Source organism: Clupea harengus, chromosome 2, assembly GCF_900700415.2.
Source record: "Clupea harengus chromosome 2, Ch_v2.0.2, whole genome shotgun sequence".
NCBI lineage: Eukaryota > Metazoa > Chordata > Actinopteri > Clupeiformes > Clupeidae > Clupea > Clupea harengus.
In genome coordinates this window covers 22,345,023-22,363,929 of record NC_045153.1, presented here as the reverse complement: position 1 = coordinate 22,363,929, position 18,907 = coordinate 22,345,023, and the positions used below count along the sequence as shown (strand labels likewise).

At 40.5% G+C, this 18,907-nt stretch overlaps 1 protein-coding gene across 1 annotated transcript; it reads left to right on the top strand.

Annotated features, from left to right (window-relative positions):
- Window positions 1-6,857: 6,857 nt before the first annotated feature.
- Window positions 6,858-18,023, top strand: shox (short stature homeobox). The gene is made up of 6 exons (XM_012833999.3): window positions 6,858-7,264; window positions 8,903-9,111; window positions 11,952-12,009; window positions 12,333-12,421; window positions 14,975-15,184; window positions 15,570-18,023. Exons 1-6 carry the CDS (start codon window positions 7,015-7,017, stop codon window positions 15,657-15,659), a joined length of 906 nt encoding a protein of 301 aa, XP_012689453.2. The 5' UTR covers window positions 6,858-7,014; the 3' UTR covers window positions 15,660-18,023.
- Window positions 18,024-18,907: the final 884 nt, after the last annotated feature.

Sequence of the window (18,907 nt, the reverse complement as noted above, 5' to 3'; positions counted from 1 at the left end):
GAGCTTCGTTGCTGTAGCATTAGCTGTCAGAAAGTGAACTGCGCTGCTGACGGGCAAAGTGCTTCCTCCACCGGAATGCCGTCTCACTGACCGCCATGGCGAACACGCGGGGTGAATGGAGTGTTGTGCCGTGTGCGGAGAGGGACGCGTTGGGGGCGGAGGAAAACCACGAGACGGAGGAGTTGGGCTGCGGTGGTGACCTGAGAGCGGCAGTAGGCAGTGAGTCATCAGAGAGAGGATTCACTTCAGGAATGCGCGCAGTGGACACGGTCAGCCTCCAGATCCCCCACCAGCTCCCCGGAGAGACGCGATCGCTGGAGCGTCTCACACACACACACACACACACACACACACACACACACACACACACACACACGTACAAGGGATGATGAGAGTTTGTGTCTATGAAGTAATAGTGAAGACAAGTGTGTGTGTGTGTGTTGTGTGTTTGTTTGTTTACACATCTATATGTGCATGTGTGTGTGTGTGTGTTGTGTGTGTGTTTGTTTACACATCTATATGTGCATGTGTGTGTGTGTGTGTGTGTGTTTGTGTGTATGTGTGTGTATACACATGTGTATGTGCATATGTATATATATGTAAATATATATATGCACACATACACATGAATGTCTGTTTGTGTGTGTTTTTGTGTGCGTGTGTCTTAGTAAGTAAGACTATGTGTAAGGAGGCAAGTATGCACTAAAGAATGTAGCCTTGATGGAAATACAGGACAAAAAGCAAGCAAGACAGCAAGAGACAGCAAGGGGAGGGAGGAAGGAAGGAGGGACAGCCTGTGTGTACATAAGACTTTTAACAAATGTCAGTGGATTAGTGTGTTTTTCCTGCAAATCTGCCTTGCATTTTCGAGTATAATGTCAATTTCATGCCTTCTTTCCATCGGAGGCCTTTTAGCCTGTGGCTAAGTAGCTGGCAAAAAAAATACAACTGGAAGAAAAATAACCAGAAAAGTGCACCCCCAGCTCCGCATGCAAGGCTTTTGTGGAGACTCCCCCGAGCTTCGTCTTTTGCCATAAGGAGGGCTAGTTTTGCCAGCAACGATAATTTTCATGGCAATCAATAGAACAACATGATCTTCTCCCTCTGTTACCTCTGGTACCGAGCAGAAATAAAGGAACCAGACAGGCCCGCAAACAATTCGATTTTTGAAGGCCCTTCAGACACATTCTTACAGAAATGCATGATCGCTTTGTTAGAGAAGAACATCGTGTTGCCACTGTGACCTGCTCGTTTTTCCCAATGGAAACATGGATAATCAGTGAGGATATCTGAAAAGAAAATGCTTTGACCAACTCAAAGACACTGTTATTCGATAAGCTGTAAAAAAAAAGCCTCAGTGTCTATGGTTGAAGAGCTTTGGTATGATCCTCATGCCCTGGTTTCTGAGGACCCTCTCTGTCCTAAGCAACACATGCAAGGAGAACTGGCACCCCCCTTTGTGAGCTGGAAGGAGCAGATGCCATGTGCATGCCAGGAGATATTTCCTCGTGTACAGTCTGGGCATTACTCAGGGTGAATTGCATCTATCTCCAAACATCTCAAATGGTCCCCTGAATGAAACCAGATTTTCTGACAGTCATTTCAGGTTAGCTGCGCAAACAAGATGATGACATTTGGAAATTGTATAAGTAAAGCTGTGTTTGAGGAAAATATATACATTTTCATGGAGAGTATATTTATACCCGGAGCAGGGATCTTCTCCTTTTATAAACTGTAGCCTAAATAAAAGCTCACTGACTTAGCAGAGCAGTAATAAAATATTTAGACTATAAACCTCAATTTAATTTGCAGTTGAAACACGTTAACACAGTAATATGATTGTCAATTTGATGTCCACTGAGCCAAGTGACGACGGGACACAATCAACCAAATGATAAGGGCAGACGCCAGTCCGTCATTAAACTGTACTTATTTGAAATACATTTCAGGGTACTTTCTATTGCTAAATGAAGCACATTTACTTAATTTAAACTTTAAATATACCCTAAGTATTACAGATGAAACTTCTTTCAAAAACAGCATGCCAAATATGCGCCGTTTTAAATATGAATTTAGAAGCATTCATCTTTCCTCACATAAGGGATTAATCTGAATGAGTGAGCAAGTTCAAACGCTGTTATGGCATTTGTCGGATCTAGCCCAAGGTTCCCGGAGAAAAGTCTTGACTCTCTTTCCCCCGCCACTTTATAGCCTAAACCAAGCTGCCTAACTCGCGTAAAAATGAGAAGCGCTTAACGTTTTTGCCGCAGCCATACCACAAAGGACAGACCGGCGCACAAACGGATCATAAAGCGAATGATGAAATGGACGTTTTCCAAAATGCGTTCTCTGCAGACAGAGAGGTTACATCAGAACCAGTCCCGCTTTAGACAGCCTTCGGTGCCTGCGTTTCTCAGCAGTTGCATCAAACCCAATAAAGCGTCTTATTAGCTAATAATGTGCCAAAAGCTAATCAAAGGTAGGAGAGGAGGAAGAGTGTTATCATCGCACAATTACGAGTACTAAGGCGTAATTACGTTTACGTTTTGCATAACTGGAACCAGGACCCTGCACGCTGTCCCTGCCAACTGATTAATGGAATGCAAATAATTCAAACCAATTATTTCTTAAAGTGGCAGTGTTCCACCTGCTGGTTTTTGTGAGCTCACTGTTGAGCTTTAATGGCTTGAATTGCCTCCAGTCACACTGACGCGCCTTACCGAAATGGCAAAGATTGAAGTCTTGTTGAACTTCACGCTCATGACGCACTGTTCACATTTGTCCAAAATATGCTTGTATTTACCAGCAACACAGTTCAAAGTTGATATTTTTAATTAGTGAGACAACGTTTGTAGACCAGGAGTGGATGAGCATTTTGTATGATATGATTTAATGTTTACAAACTTCGCTTTTTGTCACCCGTCAGTTAAAATAACAGAAAGTGTTAAAACTTAGTCTTTATTAAAGTACTCAGCTGCTGAAGCTCTCGGCTGATCAAAGCCGCCCAAATTGTGTTCATGGCTGTATGCAAACTAAATGGTCATGGTAATTCTAACTGGCAAAAGATGATGTCTGCAAATTTCAGGAAAATACTTCAGAAATGCTTACTTTGACATTAAAACTGGATTTAATTAAATGTATTTTTAACATTATTTTTGCATTAAAAGAAAAACTGAAATAGGTAAAGATTGTACTGTATCGACTACTAAGATTATTTAACATTTATATTACTTAAATACCGCGCTTTTTGATAGTAACCTGATGAAATGTGCAGGTACAGAAATCGTCAGTTTAAAAATGAATTAAAAAAAAAAACCAATAATGATAATAATAATAATATTGATAATAGTAATAATCATCATAATAATAATTTGGAATTAACTATTTACAAACCAGTTTTAATGTGTGTAAAACTGTGGGGTTTGTACGACGACACACTTTAAAACATTCATTTGACCAAAACATGTTCATATTTGCCGGAGGTTAGAAAGTAGGGACAAACTTGGAAATTAGATCTGAATTAGACGTCTGGACACTAGCTTTACCATCACCGTGTCTTTCCTTACACTGCTCCGTGTAAGATCCTGCAAGAATCCCTTTCACCTTACAACATGGTCGGACAGCCCATAAGAGCCCAATGAGCACAGAGGTAGAGGGTGGGGTTCCCTTGTCCTGAGTACTTAAACTAATGCTGTTCTTCGTAACTTAAACAAACACCGCACCTACAGTAGCCAGAATAACCTTCCCAGGAAGCAAGTGACTCCCCATTCCAGAAACGCTGCTCTCTGCAGCCACACTGAAATGAAATACTCCTTTATGGGAAGAGAGAGAGAGAGAGAGAGAGAGAGAGAGCGCATACTGAGTGGGAGGGATGCTGGCAATAACTGGGAGTTTGAAATATGATTCGTATGCCTTTAAGGATGTTTCGCCACTAAACTACGGCGACACCAGAGGGGTAGCAGAAGAGCATTGCTTGTCGATTTGCACTCATGTATCCCGATACCCCCGAGGCTGTTGCTGATTGGGAACCACATGTGGATACTTACGTCAATCGGCCTATATACTCAGTAATTTTCAGACATCTGTACGGGCCGCTTTGAAGCTCCGCAATTATTTGGTGTAGTCTATGTAGAAACCCCCTAATGTAGCATGAGTCAAAGAGAAGGCCCAAATAGATAGGATCTTGTGGACGTCTAAGGACTTGTGATCCTATGCTAACATTTGTGCCGTTCATAAATTGTTACCCAGTAGCCTAACCTATGCCTATGGTATAGCCTACCTCAAAAGAGCTCAGACCGAAACGGGACACATGACTCTAACAGAGATGACATATTGAGTCACAAAGCCTTTTTTATAGGTTTAACCTTTTTTTAATGTGTCACGGACACCAAGATCGCACTTATATCGAAAAGACCTAAGAAAAGACAAATATAGGTCCGTAATTCCGGTGGTTTACACAACCCTGTCGGTTGACTTGAATTATTTTTTTCTGGGGTGGGTTTTTCTAGGGTTAGCGTTTAAACTGGAAAGGTATACGTTACTGATATTATTTACTTCTCTATGCGTTTCCCAAACCATCTCTTAAGCGTTCCCTTAAGAGAAACCTTACATGTACCCTAAGTGGCTGAATCCATGTTTCTGGAATGGATTATTGTCATTCACGTAGGTTTGAGCATGCGTGGGATGAGCATGATGGACATGACTCAGATTGGAGCGCAGGTGATCATTATAAGAAAGAACATCAACAAGAATCACTATGCAAGTCAAAATAAAATAAGGTCCCAAATAAGGACGACTGTGGGTTAGATGTTACGCGTAGATTTGTATTCGCAAGGGATTAAAAATGCACGCTAATTCATTTATACATATTTTTTTTCTTTTTCTTTTATTTAATGAAGCCCAACATGTAGGCTACTGCAACACATATTGGTCTTACATCGCAGTCAGTTCATACATCCAAACACTAACACAACATTTGTAGGCTCTAAAACCTTCGTTTTATATTAAAACTGTTATAGCAGAGAGTGGTCTATGCCAACCTAACGAAAGTATCTCTTAGAAAAAGTATACCTTAGAAACATTAGGTATAATTTAAGGTATAGCTTACGAATGACGCACAGTTAAAGAAGGCTTTGGGAAACCCACCCCAGGTCAATAAAGAATTAAGTTCACAAAGACTGTGAAGTAGGGAGCACTGTGTGAAAATGTGGATTTAGGCTATAATCTCCCCTGCAAACCTTAAAATAAATAGTCACATAATGAAACATAACCTACACAGACTATCAACAGAACACCAAAGGTGTGCAGGGAAATGGGTGGGAATGCAATACAAGGACAGACATTTATCTGACAGTGAGGTCGCAATTCACTAAATGTTTGGAGGCATGAAAATTTGAGCGCAGTGTGGAGGCCGAGGACAGATGAAGAGCTATCAAAGACGTCATCAGTGAGGTTTACACGAGTGATTTCACACCATGGAGCTTAGTGTATACACGGGGGACAAGCCCTCCGATTCGGCCCTTTATCGCTCCACTGATCCGGCAGGGGCACTATCATTTGGAGCAATATTTGAATCATGTCTCATTTGAAACACGGCAATTATTGACTTGCTTTAGCTACTATTGCGGTATTTATTTTGATATACTCCCATTGTTATTCCGATAGCCTATTGTTGCACAGGAATGGCAATTATTATCATTTCACTATGCAGATGTTCAGTCAATACATTTTTTTAAATATCAAGATTTACGCGTCAATAGCAGCGTACACTCCCCCCTATATAATCAACACTGATTTCTAAAAATAAAGTTGGAAAATTTTGATTTGCTAGTTCAACCTTATTGTCAAAATGTACACTCAGTTTAGCAGTTATTACTCTTTTATGAGGTGTATATAACAAATTGCATGTGACTTAAGTCTTCTTTCAAAACCTGATCAACAAAAACAACATAGTCCATATAAGGAAACGCAAAGCGGCTAATATGGACATTCTATACGCTACTCCTGCATTTACCTTTGGTCTATTTCTGCCATTTAGGTAGCCTCCATATATCTGGCATACTTATCTAAAATATGCGAATGAATTACAGGCCGACATCTTAAATTAAATTGCCTACAAAATCCAGCAGGAAAAGAAGGAAAGGAAGAGCGTTATAGACAGACATGCTTTGTTTACACATTTACACGTTATGTCCTTTTAATTAAAACAAGGAGAGGTCCAAGACAGGAGCAGTTCTTGTAAAGATAGACAGGCTTTAATGGTATTGGCTGTTTGGAATATTTGGGACTTTTCTGAATATTTGTGGTTATATTATTTTATTATTTATATTCATATTATGCATTATTAAGCTAGTTAGGCTGTGATATAGTTAGATGTTACCTCATTAAGGAGAATCCCTGAATGTAACGTGCCTTACCTTAAAACATGCCCATGCAATTTTCAAGAAGACTGATCAAAATGATTATTTCATTATTTTCACAAAAGTTGACAATATATCAGAACATTGCCTCCCTATGGTCGCCAAGGTTTAAGTCGCCTGGTTTATAATCACATTTTATCGATGTAAATTCGAACAAATGCGCCAGAACAGCAAAACCGATAATTCCCTGCTAAAATGCACATCTCATAATTGCGTTCGTGAAATTATCGCAGAATTAATTAAATATCCATATCTGCCGTCCATTTCGCCACACGCCACTTCAGGCATCTTAATGAATCGTAATTATATTAGCGGACTCCATTGCTGCATTGATTTCAGCAAAAGCTGCTGAAAGTTGAATTCAGACGGCAGAGCCGCCCGTAATTGCTCAAGTCACTGAGATGGGGGCTGGGCCGAGGTAGCCATGTATAAATAGTGTGATCTCAAAAACACAGACATAACAGCAGGAGTGATCTAACCTTCTACACCCTAATATTGCCGTGTTCACAACAGAGCGAGCAAATAAAAGAACAGACAATCACTGTTAGCTGATTTTAAAGTGGATTTCTGTGAGCAGGACCACTGAAAGCCAGCCATGGAAGAACTTACGGCGTTCGTCTCGAAATCTTTCGATCAAAAACCCAAGGAGAGCACCAAGGAGACTATCACGTACAGGGAAGTTTTGGAGAGTGGCTTGGCGAGAGCCAGGGAGCTGGGAAACTCGGAGACAAACCTCCAGGACATTACTGAAACAAGCAACCACTGTCCGGTGCATCTATTCAAGGACCACGTAGATCTTGAAAAGGAAAAACTGAAGGAGTTTAATGTTACAAGGGCTTCTGAAGGTAAGTTAGACGCGGCTAAAATGTTTCATTCCTTAGCAAAGCGGAATCCCAAAGCTACTCTGAGCGAACCGGTGACTTATGGTTAACATTACTTAACAAATGTGCTTTCGAAGAACGGAGTCATAGTATTCTTTTCAAATAGTCGTTTTCACAGTGTGGTGAATAGGATTCCGGTGTTCCGTTCTTCAGACATACGCGTTGTGAAATTTCAGCGATTGTCTTGCTGGCTAGTTGACGTGTGCACGGTAAACGCGAACTGTTAAGAACTGTGTTGACGAAATATATTGCTTGAGTCGCGTCGTGGATTAAGCGATTTTACCATCCTACTATATTAAATGTCACGGTTGTTTCACGTAGATGGTCGTTTATCATAGGCTACCTGCTATTCAAAGCAGTAGGCCTCATATTTTAGCCATGCAATACTGAATTAGACTCTGGCAAAACGTGGCTATACAGGTAGCCTGCATCATAGCAGTTTCAGAATCACAAGACCATCATTCTATTGTAAATTTAGTTTGCAGGTTAGATGTAGTAGCTATATGGACGTGTAATACCCTTGCATTTGGTAATATTTTTAATGTATGTTTTGTGGCTAAGCATGGACATAATGAGTCAGTGAACTGTATTTTATTAATGACATTAAAACTGAAATAAAAACATGATAAATAATGATTTCACGCCAAGCAATAATATTTATTTGCCAATAACATATTTATTTTCTTAATATTACAACAACAACTACTACTACTACTACTTCTTATAATAATATAATAATAGAACTGACAATAATAACAACATACTTATGACATCGCTGTTTCACATGGGGAAAACATATAACATATTTGGCCTACTTTTAAAACAATATCAAAAATGCATGCACAATATTCAACTGTTGTCAACATTTGTCTGGTGAGGAGAAACTGTTGAAAATTGAATGAAATGGTTTTTCTACAAGTGAGTAAATATCAACCCGTTATTAAATATGTCATAACTATAATACTATGTAAAATATACTGGGTCATTTTACCCGACCCTTTTGATATAAATCAAGCCAGTAGGCCTATGAAATGCATGAGGTGTTAATTAAAATATTTTGTGTTATTGCTTGCAGTTCTCTTAAACTTCCGTGTCTAAAGTTAGCGATGTATTCTTCTCATTTTCATCTATTCCTTGAAACTAGACAATATAAAAGTTTAGAAGTGTATAGAAGAATAGTACACGTGATACAGGCCTTTCACGAATGACGCAGGAATTATTGACAATACCTCGCTGGTAGCAATATAAACGCATATCTAACATATATGACATCTAATTGTTTTTGTTTTTGTTGCATATTTAATGCATTTACAGCACTTAGTGTTAATGAACAATTTCAGTGTTTACTGTGGACAGGACTTCACAGGAAGGACCTTGTATTGTTTCTTTTAATTTCATAATTTAATCAGGGCTTCATAGACTGTTCACTTTCATTTGTGTAAATTGACCAGTTTATGAGCATCTCCTCACCGAACTGGCTAACAGGCTAATCCCAGTACTGTTCCACCGACTCAGAATCTTTATAGCCTAAGCTTCTGCGTATTAGGCCTGCCCGTGTCCACAAAGCCAGCATTTTCAGACTGTATGCCTTTCCTCACGCAGGGATCTATGAATGCAAAGACAAGAAAGAGGACGTCAAATCTGAGGATGAGGATGCACAGAGCAAATTGAAGCAGAGACGAAGCCGGACGAATTTTACGTTGGAGCAACTGAACGAGCTTGAGAGGCTGTTTGATGAGACACACTACCCGGACGCATTCATGAGAGAGGAACTGAGCCAGAGGCTTGGACTGTCGGAGGCCCGCGTACAGGTACTACGTGTTTCTTGGCCTACACTTCGCTGTGACTCGGACAATATGCATGAAGTGATATAAGTCCACGAAAGGAAAACAAAAGTGAAAATGTCACTGTGAACCCTCATATAGCCCATATATGTAACTTTAGTTTATATGCTAGACTTAACCGTAAACGCAAAACTAATAGTTTATCTGTGACCATAATAATAATTTTGTCTTTACTCAATTTGTTTATGACATTCTGTCATTTCAAAAAGTATGTTCTGTTTTGAAGCCTGGGACTTGAGGGCGGAGTCACTGTGTAACCTATATTTCATAAGGGCCCTTCCACACAGAATTATAGAATGTTGATGCACAACACACAGCAGGCTAAAAGTTACTGGATACCAATTTCTGCCATCATTTGGAGAGAGGATGAAAGACTCTTGAATATTATTTATATTTGAATATTATTGATCTCTTTCAGAAAGAAGAGCGACAATAATACCCTACCTAACAATTGCATAGTAATAAAGATAATAGTAATGGTACTATTTACAACAGCAAAAATCATATGAAAAAAAATAGAAGTAACAGTCTATGTTTAATGTAAACTATGTGTAATGTAATTTAGTTAGTCCAATTATTGAGATGGAGTGATTACTGAAGGACACAAATGACACGTTAAAAAAACGTGGGTGATAATGCCCACAGTGTGAAAAAGAATGCACGAAAGCTGAAGGGCAGCAGAAAATGTATAATAGACCATGTTGCACTGCGGCTCTTGCGGGTTAATCTCTCGCCGCTCAGGCTTTGACAGAGTTGCTGTTGTTCTGTTTACGCGTTTATTTCAAAGTCAAATAAACGCTGGACTCGTTTGTACCCGTTGCCAATTTGATGCACGGTTGAACTGCAGCAGTGAAGGTGGATTGCAATGCCTCTCCCCTGGCTCTTACAGGCGCTAAATTCAGAGGAAAAGTTGCTTATGTGCTGCGGATAGATCTAACCACATCATTAAAATTAATGAAGAGATTGAGCTACTGCTGCGGGGGACACCTTCTCATGTCACTCACCTCATTTTCCCCGGCGTTATCTTTGTAATATCTGCCATTGGCTTGATATACTGTTCCCATAAAAATGTATTAGAAATAATTCAATTCTAATGTAACTCCTACCGTGGCATGCCTCATGTTCGGCAATTTAATAGGAAGAATAAGTAATATTGGGAGTCTGTCTGACAGCTTGCAAGCGCAACATTTAAAAAATGTCGTTTTAGAGGCAGACTCGAAATCAAATTAAAGGAGGGGGGTGACCGAACACTGTATGAACACTAAGCCCAAAACACAACGGGAAAAAATGCTCTCCGCCTAAAAACGGACCACTTTACATCAGTACAAGCAAAACATGGGTTGTGAATATTTCCCTTATTTCCAATATTTCTGCCGCGACATTTCATGTCAGTAGCCGAGGGACATATTTCAGTTTAAACCGAAAATCCATTGTAAGTCAATTGTACAGCATGCTGTAGATAGCTGATATTAACCTGTACTTTGTCGTGCAACAGAAACCCCACACCGACCAGCTGTCAAGAATCTAATTGAAAGTTATGAGACCTTAGTGAGCAGCAGGCAGTAATTCAATTACGACTAATATCTTTCTGGTTTCTGGTGCAGAGCTAAATTAAATGTCATTATTCACTGTCTCTAATAAAAATCAAAAGGAAATCAGATTAGGGTATTTGAGAAACGCATCATTGAGTGGCCCTTAATGAAGAAATAACTGTCTAAAGCAGTGTAGCTCACTTTGCTTAGCATGCTTCTGGATAATTGGAATCGATCAGGAGACTGAATTCTTTTGATTTATTTCCAACAAGAGACTAGTCTAAATACACCATTGTAAATACAGCATTTTACAAATTGATAACGATAATACTACTAATAATAACAATAATAATAATAATGATAAATCTCATTTACTGATAATACAAATCAGTAATTTAAAAACTATAATTGGCCAACACTCCAACAATAATAGCAACATCAGGAGGCGAACTATTCATTTTTTGCAATCGATTTTCTCGCTCCCATCTCTCTCTGTATTTGATTTATCACAAGTTTCAAAGCGAGATGAGTTAGACGCCCTTTCCCAAGCGTGCAGGTTTAAAAATAGCTGTAATTGATGTGAAATCGGCCAGCACGCACTCCCGCTTCCAGAGGCTGAGGTTGACAAATAATCCACGGCTTAACACTTATTGTCCAATAATGTACATGTTATTGACTAACGTATTACCGAACTTCCTTTGACATGCTTTGAACGAAACTCCCGCAGCACTTAATGGCGATCGGCACCTAGAATGATTAAACATTGCCCTTTGCGGTCCATCTACTTACTAATTTGGCCACTGTAAATGATAATCATTAAAAAGGTTGGGCGAAGATGATAATGAACTCCCCCAAAGGGAATAAAGCTAATAACAATTAACGACATGCTGATTAGAAGATGTTTTGGCTGAACTGGCAATGGCGGAGTTCTTTCACGTGTGTTTTGATCACAAGGACGATATTTTGTATTAAATGGGATTATTTTTAATATGAACCAAATGAAAGGAAACGTCCCAAACCCTTTGGATGAAAATGAGCGCTTCGTTTTCCAGGGGTCTCTTATCACCCCAGTCTTACCACTAGCCAACTGGCTATTTGGGAACATAGTCAAATCATAAGCGACATTAAAATATTTATGTATAAAAAAGGAAATATAAAATAATCTATGATTGAGATGTTTTAATCACATACACTATTGTTACTCTTTTAATTGTTGCCCCAGTTTGATCTATGTTGTACAGACCCTAGATTCAAATAATTTCTTTCTTTTTGCAGGTGTGGTTTCAAAACAGGCGAGCGAAGTGTCGAAAACAAGAGAATCAGATGCACAAAGGTGGGTTTTGCTCTTCCTGCACTATTTTCAGTAGATTTTCTATGAGCCTATTTTAATCGATTGAACTGAACGGTCCGGCTCTAAATGCTCAGCGCTATATTCTCCAGAGTATTACACGAGCTAGTCTTCAAAAGAGAATTATGGAAAACAAAGCCCTTGTATTTTTTGGTCCCCCCTAGGACGCAGCAAATGAGCTCTGTTATGGCGTGTACTTGAAATCAATAAGTCTTCTGGGTCAAAAATGTTATATATTGACACCAACTGCACAGTGATAAATACCCTCCCGCTCATTAATACCGCTGTTTCTCGACGTTTATTTCCAGGCGTTATTTTGGGAACGGCAAGTCACCTCGAAGCCTGCAGAGTCGCGCCATATGTCAACATGGGGGCCCTAAGGATGCCATTCCAGCAGGTACGAGTACTTACCAATGTGTTTATGTTTAATATCGCGCACGTAAATCAACGAAAATACACACACAGTTGCTTTCACTGGCACACATGCGCATGTGCAATTCATACCCCAGTGAGATGCACAGGGAATATGAATATATATGTATTCATGAAATACTCACGAAATTGATGCAAGAGTGGCAGGAGACCTCCTTTTGGGCTTATATGCATGTTTTAGCCTATGTTTCACCACTCTCCATGGCAGCCAACAGAACTTATTATTTCTTTCAACTGTATAATGTGAGTGCATAGCAAAAGACAGAGAGTTGCATCAAAATGAATGAGTTTGTCTTCAAAACCCTACAGTGATTTAAAAAAAAGAGGTGATTCATGTACACTTCTACTTATAACGCAATTAATTGCGTGGACCGCGTTTTCCTTTGCTCAGAGGACTGGTGATTCAAAAGAGTGTGAAAAGGCCAAAGGGGAAGTGGCTGTTATTGGTGGCAGTGTGTACATGTGTGTGTATGTGAGAAACAGAGCTAGTGGAAGAGATCGAGAGAAAGTATGTGAGTGTGTGTGCCTGTGTGAGTGCTTATGTCTCTCTATGAATGTTTGTGTGTGTGTGTAGGCGTGTGTGTGTGTGGTGCGGCTCAACCCCAGCCTACCTTTCACTTTGAGGGCCTGTTGATAGCCGAGCAAGATTAGAGGCAGGGAAAGACATTTGATCTGCTGTATCTGTTTTAGAAGCCGACCATACCGACTGACTAAGAACCGTCTGCATTACTCTACCCCTCCACCCACCCCCAAAGAGTAGAAGAAGAAGCAGGCCCTAATTAAGCTAACAGAGAGTGCAATGTGCGGGCAGATAAAAGAGATTAGGAGAGGCGGGGGGGAATAAAGGGGCTGATGGATATTGGCACTGAGCTTCGTTGGCAGGACTGGAGTGTGGAGTTTACATACAGAGCAGCACTAGGCCATGGTGTAAACCAGCTCTCCTTGCGCGTTCGTCTTCGCACGCCGTACGCCCAGCACCTGTTGTTGTTCAGGGGGCCGGGCAGTGCCAGCCACGGCCCAAGTATGTCGCTTTTGCCCCCCTGCCACCCTGTGATCCCCCACGCCTACTTTAGGCTGCTGACACGCAGAGAGGTGATGGGACGAGTCCAGTGACACAAACAGGATTTCAGAGATCTCCGCAAACTTTTGAGCAACGCCAGTTTGTCATGTAGTGTGGTGGCAAATGAAGTTTGTAGCACGGGGCAACTGGAAACAACACAATGAGTCAAAACATAACAAAATGCCAAGGCCAAGATTCGCATGAGCTGTAGACTGCAACTGTCAGTAGTGATATTTATAAGGCCTCTCTCAAACCCAAACTGATATCAAAGACGCTTTTTTTTATATAGAACTTAATACGGGTTGAAGTCATTCAGAAATGAACTGCATACTTGCGCTGCAGCTTTCAATTTGGTGACTAGCAAATGGTGCCAGTCTCTCTGCAAATGGCCTGTTCCCACAGTGGAATGAAACTAAGAGGTTTTTTGCTCCACTTATGCCTCACCAACCGAAGCACGAGTTTTATTTTAGTTGGATGGAAACAAAACATGCTTTACTTTTTTTTCTTTCTTTAAAAAAAATAATATATATATACTCACCGTACTGTGATGTTTCTCAAACAGGAGAGAAAATAGAAGCATCCTGTAGATCTTTGCCTGAAGTTTTTGAAGTCTGGGGGATGTATAGTTTTCACTACTGCGAACTAATTACGCCGACTGAGTGCAACTTGATATTTTATTCTGCTTGTGCTGCCTTTTCTACTCCCTCCCCACCGAAGGCTACTCTGAAATACATCTGGATAAATATTTATGGCTGTATACGTGCAGATATTTGTGGTGCAAAGCTGTTTGTTTATGCAATTGAATCCATAATTAGGATTAGGAGATGATGTGCAATTTCAAGGGTGGATGGAAAATGTCAGCCTAATGTGTTTGGATTTGGACCTGACAGGCTCCTTTGACTCTGCCTCTCCGACTGTGTGAGCGGACTGTGTGATTCGATTAAGTGAAAATAGTGGAACATCAAAAAAAAGAATGCACAGAGTGTTTGAGTGTTGTATTATTTTCACTCAAAACATACAGTTAGCCGAGAGCCTATGGAGACCTTCAGGGGGGGATTGGAACCGGTCAGGCTATGAGCTTAAAACTGTGGTAAGATCAACATTAATGTGTAGCGAACGTAGTGAACAATCAGGCATATACACATGTTCGTACACACATGTGCATACTATTTCACTGTCATTTTCGCTCTCACTCACACGCACACACACACACTCACACAAGTACACACACACACAGACACACCACACACACACACACACACACACACACACACACACACACACACACACACAGCATACAAACTGACATAGACACACAAACTGTTTCTTTCCATCTTTCTCTTATGTATGCGCGTGTGCACACACACACACACACACACACACACACACACACACACACACACACACACACACACCTGGGCTCACATAACTCAGTGTTTTTTTTCTTCTGTCCCTCAGGTCCAAGCTCAGCTCCAGCTGGAGGGCATCGCCCACTCCCACCCTCACCTCCACCCGCACCTGGCCGCCCACGCCCCTTACCTGATGTTCCCGCCTCCGCCGTTCGGACTACCAATTGCGTCGCTGCCGGACTCAGCCTCGGCTGCCGCGGCGGTGGCTGCTGCCAAGAGCAACAGCAAGAACTCCAGCATCGCCGACCTCCGACTCAAGGCAAGGAAACACGCCGAGGCGCTAGGACTCTGACCCCCCCCTCTCCCCCCCAAACCCACCCCCCCTGCACGGGCTTCTCTCGTCGCTCTGAACTGATAATTGCTTCTCACACAAGACTTGTTGCCCGTGAAAAAAAGGGGGCCGTGACACTCACAGTTTAAAAAGCAAAACAAAAACAAAAACTACAGACAAGAGACTGAAACTGAGAGAAAAAAAGAGAGAGCGAAAGAGAGAGCGAGAGAGAAAGAGGATAAGAAAAGAGGGAAAGAGAGAAAATTGTCAAAAGACACAAAAAGAAAAACCAGCTGCCAAAACAAACCACTTGTAGAGAGAAAAAAGGGTCCTTAAATACCAATGAAATCACCTTTTACTTTTCGCCCAACAGGCAGGACTTCTTGGAGGCCAGTGGCTCAACCCTTTCCAGTCTCACATCACAACCCCAGGACCGTACAAACATCTCTGGATGTCTGTCTGAACAAACCTGCATTTAAGAGATGAGAAGACTTTTTTTTTTACCAAAAAGCAAAGCGAAAAAGAAACAAAAACAAACTTTGGGGGCAAAGAAAAACAAAATGAAAAAAGAATGAAACAAGCGGGCAACAAAGCTTGAGCTTTTGAGCCAACAGTGTATGTAATGGCAAGACTCTGGAGTGTTTGGATGCCCTCGATTACGTTACGAAACACACACACACACACACACACACACACACACACACACACACACACACACACACACACACACACACACACATACACACAAAAAAGGCCTCCATGTTCACCTCCGGCCACTGTGTTCTTTGTCACTGCTCACGGTTCAGTGCATGTGCTAACATGAGGAAAAGCACCATCTGGGGCTGGTCTCCACTCTTACTGAGATTTGCCCTCGTTATTGTTTTGATTACTGCCATGACAATTTCCCACTATATTTCTCATCTAGTGCAAACTTTTTAGACACCCATTTTCTTTTTTTTCTTTCTTTTTTGTTGTTGTTGCTGTGGACAGAGCTAGGAAGCAGCAATAACACCATGTGTAAAAAAAAAGAAAAACCCACAAAATGAAAAAAAAAGATATTAGTTTTGGGGTAACTTATTGTTATTGTTATTGTTATTATTATTATAATTATTATAATTCTGATTATATTTTCTGGTTTGTTTGGGAACGTTATATTGCTGTATTTTCTTCTGGGCATGTCTGGAAGAGCTTTGCTTTTGAGTCTCCCTCTTGGCTTTCCTTTGGCTTTCGTTCGTTAAACTGTGCTGTGTCCTGGGAATAGAAGTGATGATAGCCTTTGCACTTCAGGTCTTGTTTAAGGAGTTTACAATCCGCACTGCAAGAAGATACTACTTCTTAAAAGGGGGAGGGGGAAGGAATATGAAAACTTTTTTGTTGGGGGGTGGGGGGGTGTAAAGGGATTACCGGTGAGGGTGTGTTTTTGTTGGGGGGGTGGGGTGGGGGGGTTTTCATGTCATCACAAAGGCATTCAAATGACACGTTTTAAAAGGAGAAAGGGTAACTGCAATTTTGTAATTTAGAATATCAAGGAGGCATCAGTTAAACTGAAATGCAATTATGTGCAGTTAAAGTGCAATACTGTAAATATGAAAAAGTTAAAATAGCGGTTAAAATTGTTAATGATTAATAAAAAAATGAAAAGGACAGCGATTTTCAGTCATTTTTGGCACTGATATCGGTATGTTAAACTTCTTTGCCAAACAGACACAATTTCTTTTCTAGGCTGTGTGGTAAATCATCTGCAGAAGTTGATGGTATTCCAACATAGTTTTTGTACATTTTGAAGGAAACCATGGCAACTCACTGAGTTTGACGAGGCAATTCTGTTCTGATCAGTGGCAGAGCTGCTAGGATCAGGTATCATTGACATCTCTGGTTTTAACAAGGGTAAATGAAGTCCACCAAAGTTAACATCCAACGCAGAATTATTTCATATGATTTGGCTTTTATCTTCTGCCATTCTTTGCAGAGTATCATCGCTCTATCAGGATTGAAAACATTTGATCTGAAAGACATGAAGTACATTCTAGAGAAAAGTGTCTCTCTGCCACAGAAACAAGCATGCTAGTCATTATTTTGTGATCCATTTGAAAATAAGTGAAGACAAATGGCATTGTTTGCAACACTACTCTCAGTATGCTACAAATAACCATACTATTTGCAACACTACTCTCAGTATGCTACAAATAACCATACTGTTTGCAAATGCCTTCAAACCAGTAGAACCAAGAAAGGTCTACCTTCACCGGTATGACACGTTATGATGCATTTGCTCTCTCCGCCGCCTATAGAGTTGTTTTAGTAATGTTTTCATTTTTTAAATTAAATCCATGGGTGCTTTTATTTATTATGTTGTCCGAAAGTTTATGAAGGAAAATAGTTGGACTACAAGTGTACATTTTTACATGGCTTTGCATTTATTTTTATATATTTTTAAATGTTAACATTTTTTTCTTGCCACCATTTTGAATAGTGTGATTGCGGATGATTTTTTTCATTTTTTTTTCCGCCTAAAATGTAGCGTGTCTGGGTTTACAAAACATTTCAGGGATGGTGGATCAAACCATAAGACCATAAGCATTTGTGTTGCGATTTACGTATACCGCTCCATGAAATTTGTTGTGACCCATCAGTACTATTATCTGCATTTCATATGCAAGCATGCGTAAACATGATTCACCATAGAGATTGTTTTTTTTCTGCTGATTCACAAAATATGAATGTACATCTTGTACAAGTAAACTATCAATAAAGTTATAAATATTTGTAATGGGGTTTTATGACACTCTTCTGTAACTTCTGGAAAAATAAACAACATGATTCTCTATCCGAAAGCCTATATTTCTAAATGAACAGGTCTTCACAAGAGTTGATTTTAAGGCCTGAAAATGCTGGTGGCAAATAGGTCCTCACAAGAGTGGATTTTAAATCCATAAAATGTTGGTGTGCAACATTTCAAGTAAAAGTCACTATAACAGTTATGTTGTAACAAGGTGTCCACATCTTCATAGTTGGAGGTAAAACAAATCCATTAGCGGTTTAGGGTTTCCTTTCTGTTTGCTGCCGATGATAGTGTCTATATGTGCAGAGGCACTCAGCAGCATATGAAGTTCATACACCATAAAACATTCAAACAGGAGCACAACGCTATTTAAGGAACGATCAAACCTGACCATAGCAGTTATTTTCTGTGATGCTGTAAAACTGCTGTGGGGATTTGGTATCTTGTAACACATGTCTTGTAACACGTGTATGCTTGATACCCTGGCAGCCCGATCTGGTGGAATAGTCTCGGGTTACCAAACGCGGCTGAAGGGAGCTGTAGCCTTTGACTTGTGTGTTTGAGCCACAGCTCTGGTTTTTGACAGGCCCACAGTACCTCTTGTATTTTTAGGTGTTACACTATTATCCCTCCTCTCAATCATCGCTGTAAACTGAGACACAGTTTGCTGATGCAGGCCAATCGCGTTCAAGCACTCAGCTTTCAGTCCAGAGATCTCGCCAAGCCGTGCCCATACTTTTCACAGCACAACACTCCGCTAGAGTAACTTTAGTCTCACACTACAGAGGTACGTCGGAGGCTAAATGTGTTGCGATGGCACATTCATTTGTTACTTTGACCAATGATAGTCTGAAACATCAAGAGAGACTGTCAGACTAACTAACCCATGTGGCTTAATGGCATTGTGTGTAACGTCTGGTTCCTCTTAG

Bases quoted from the DNA above. Each gene is read 5' to 3' on its own strand.
- shox (XM_012833999.3), top strand. From the start codon at position 7,015: ATGGAAGAACTTACGGCGTTCGTCTCGAAATCTTTCGATCAAAAACCC. The intron at 12,010-12,332 runs GTGGGTTTTGCT...GTTTATTTCCAG, and splicing joins AGAGAATCAGATGCACAAAG to GCGTTATTTTGGGAACGGCA. The intron at 15,185-15,569 runs GCAAGGAAACAC...TTCGCCCAACAG, and splicing joins TCGCCGACCTCCGACTCAAG to GCAGGACTTCTTGGAGGCCA.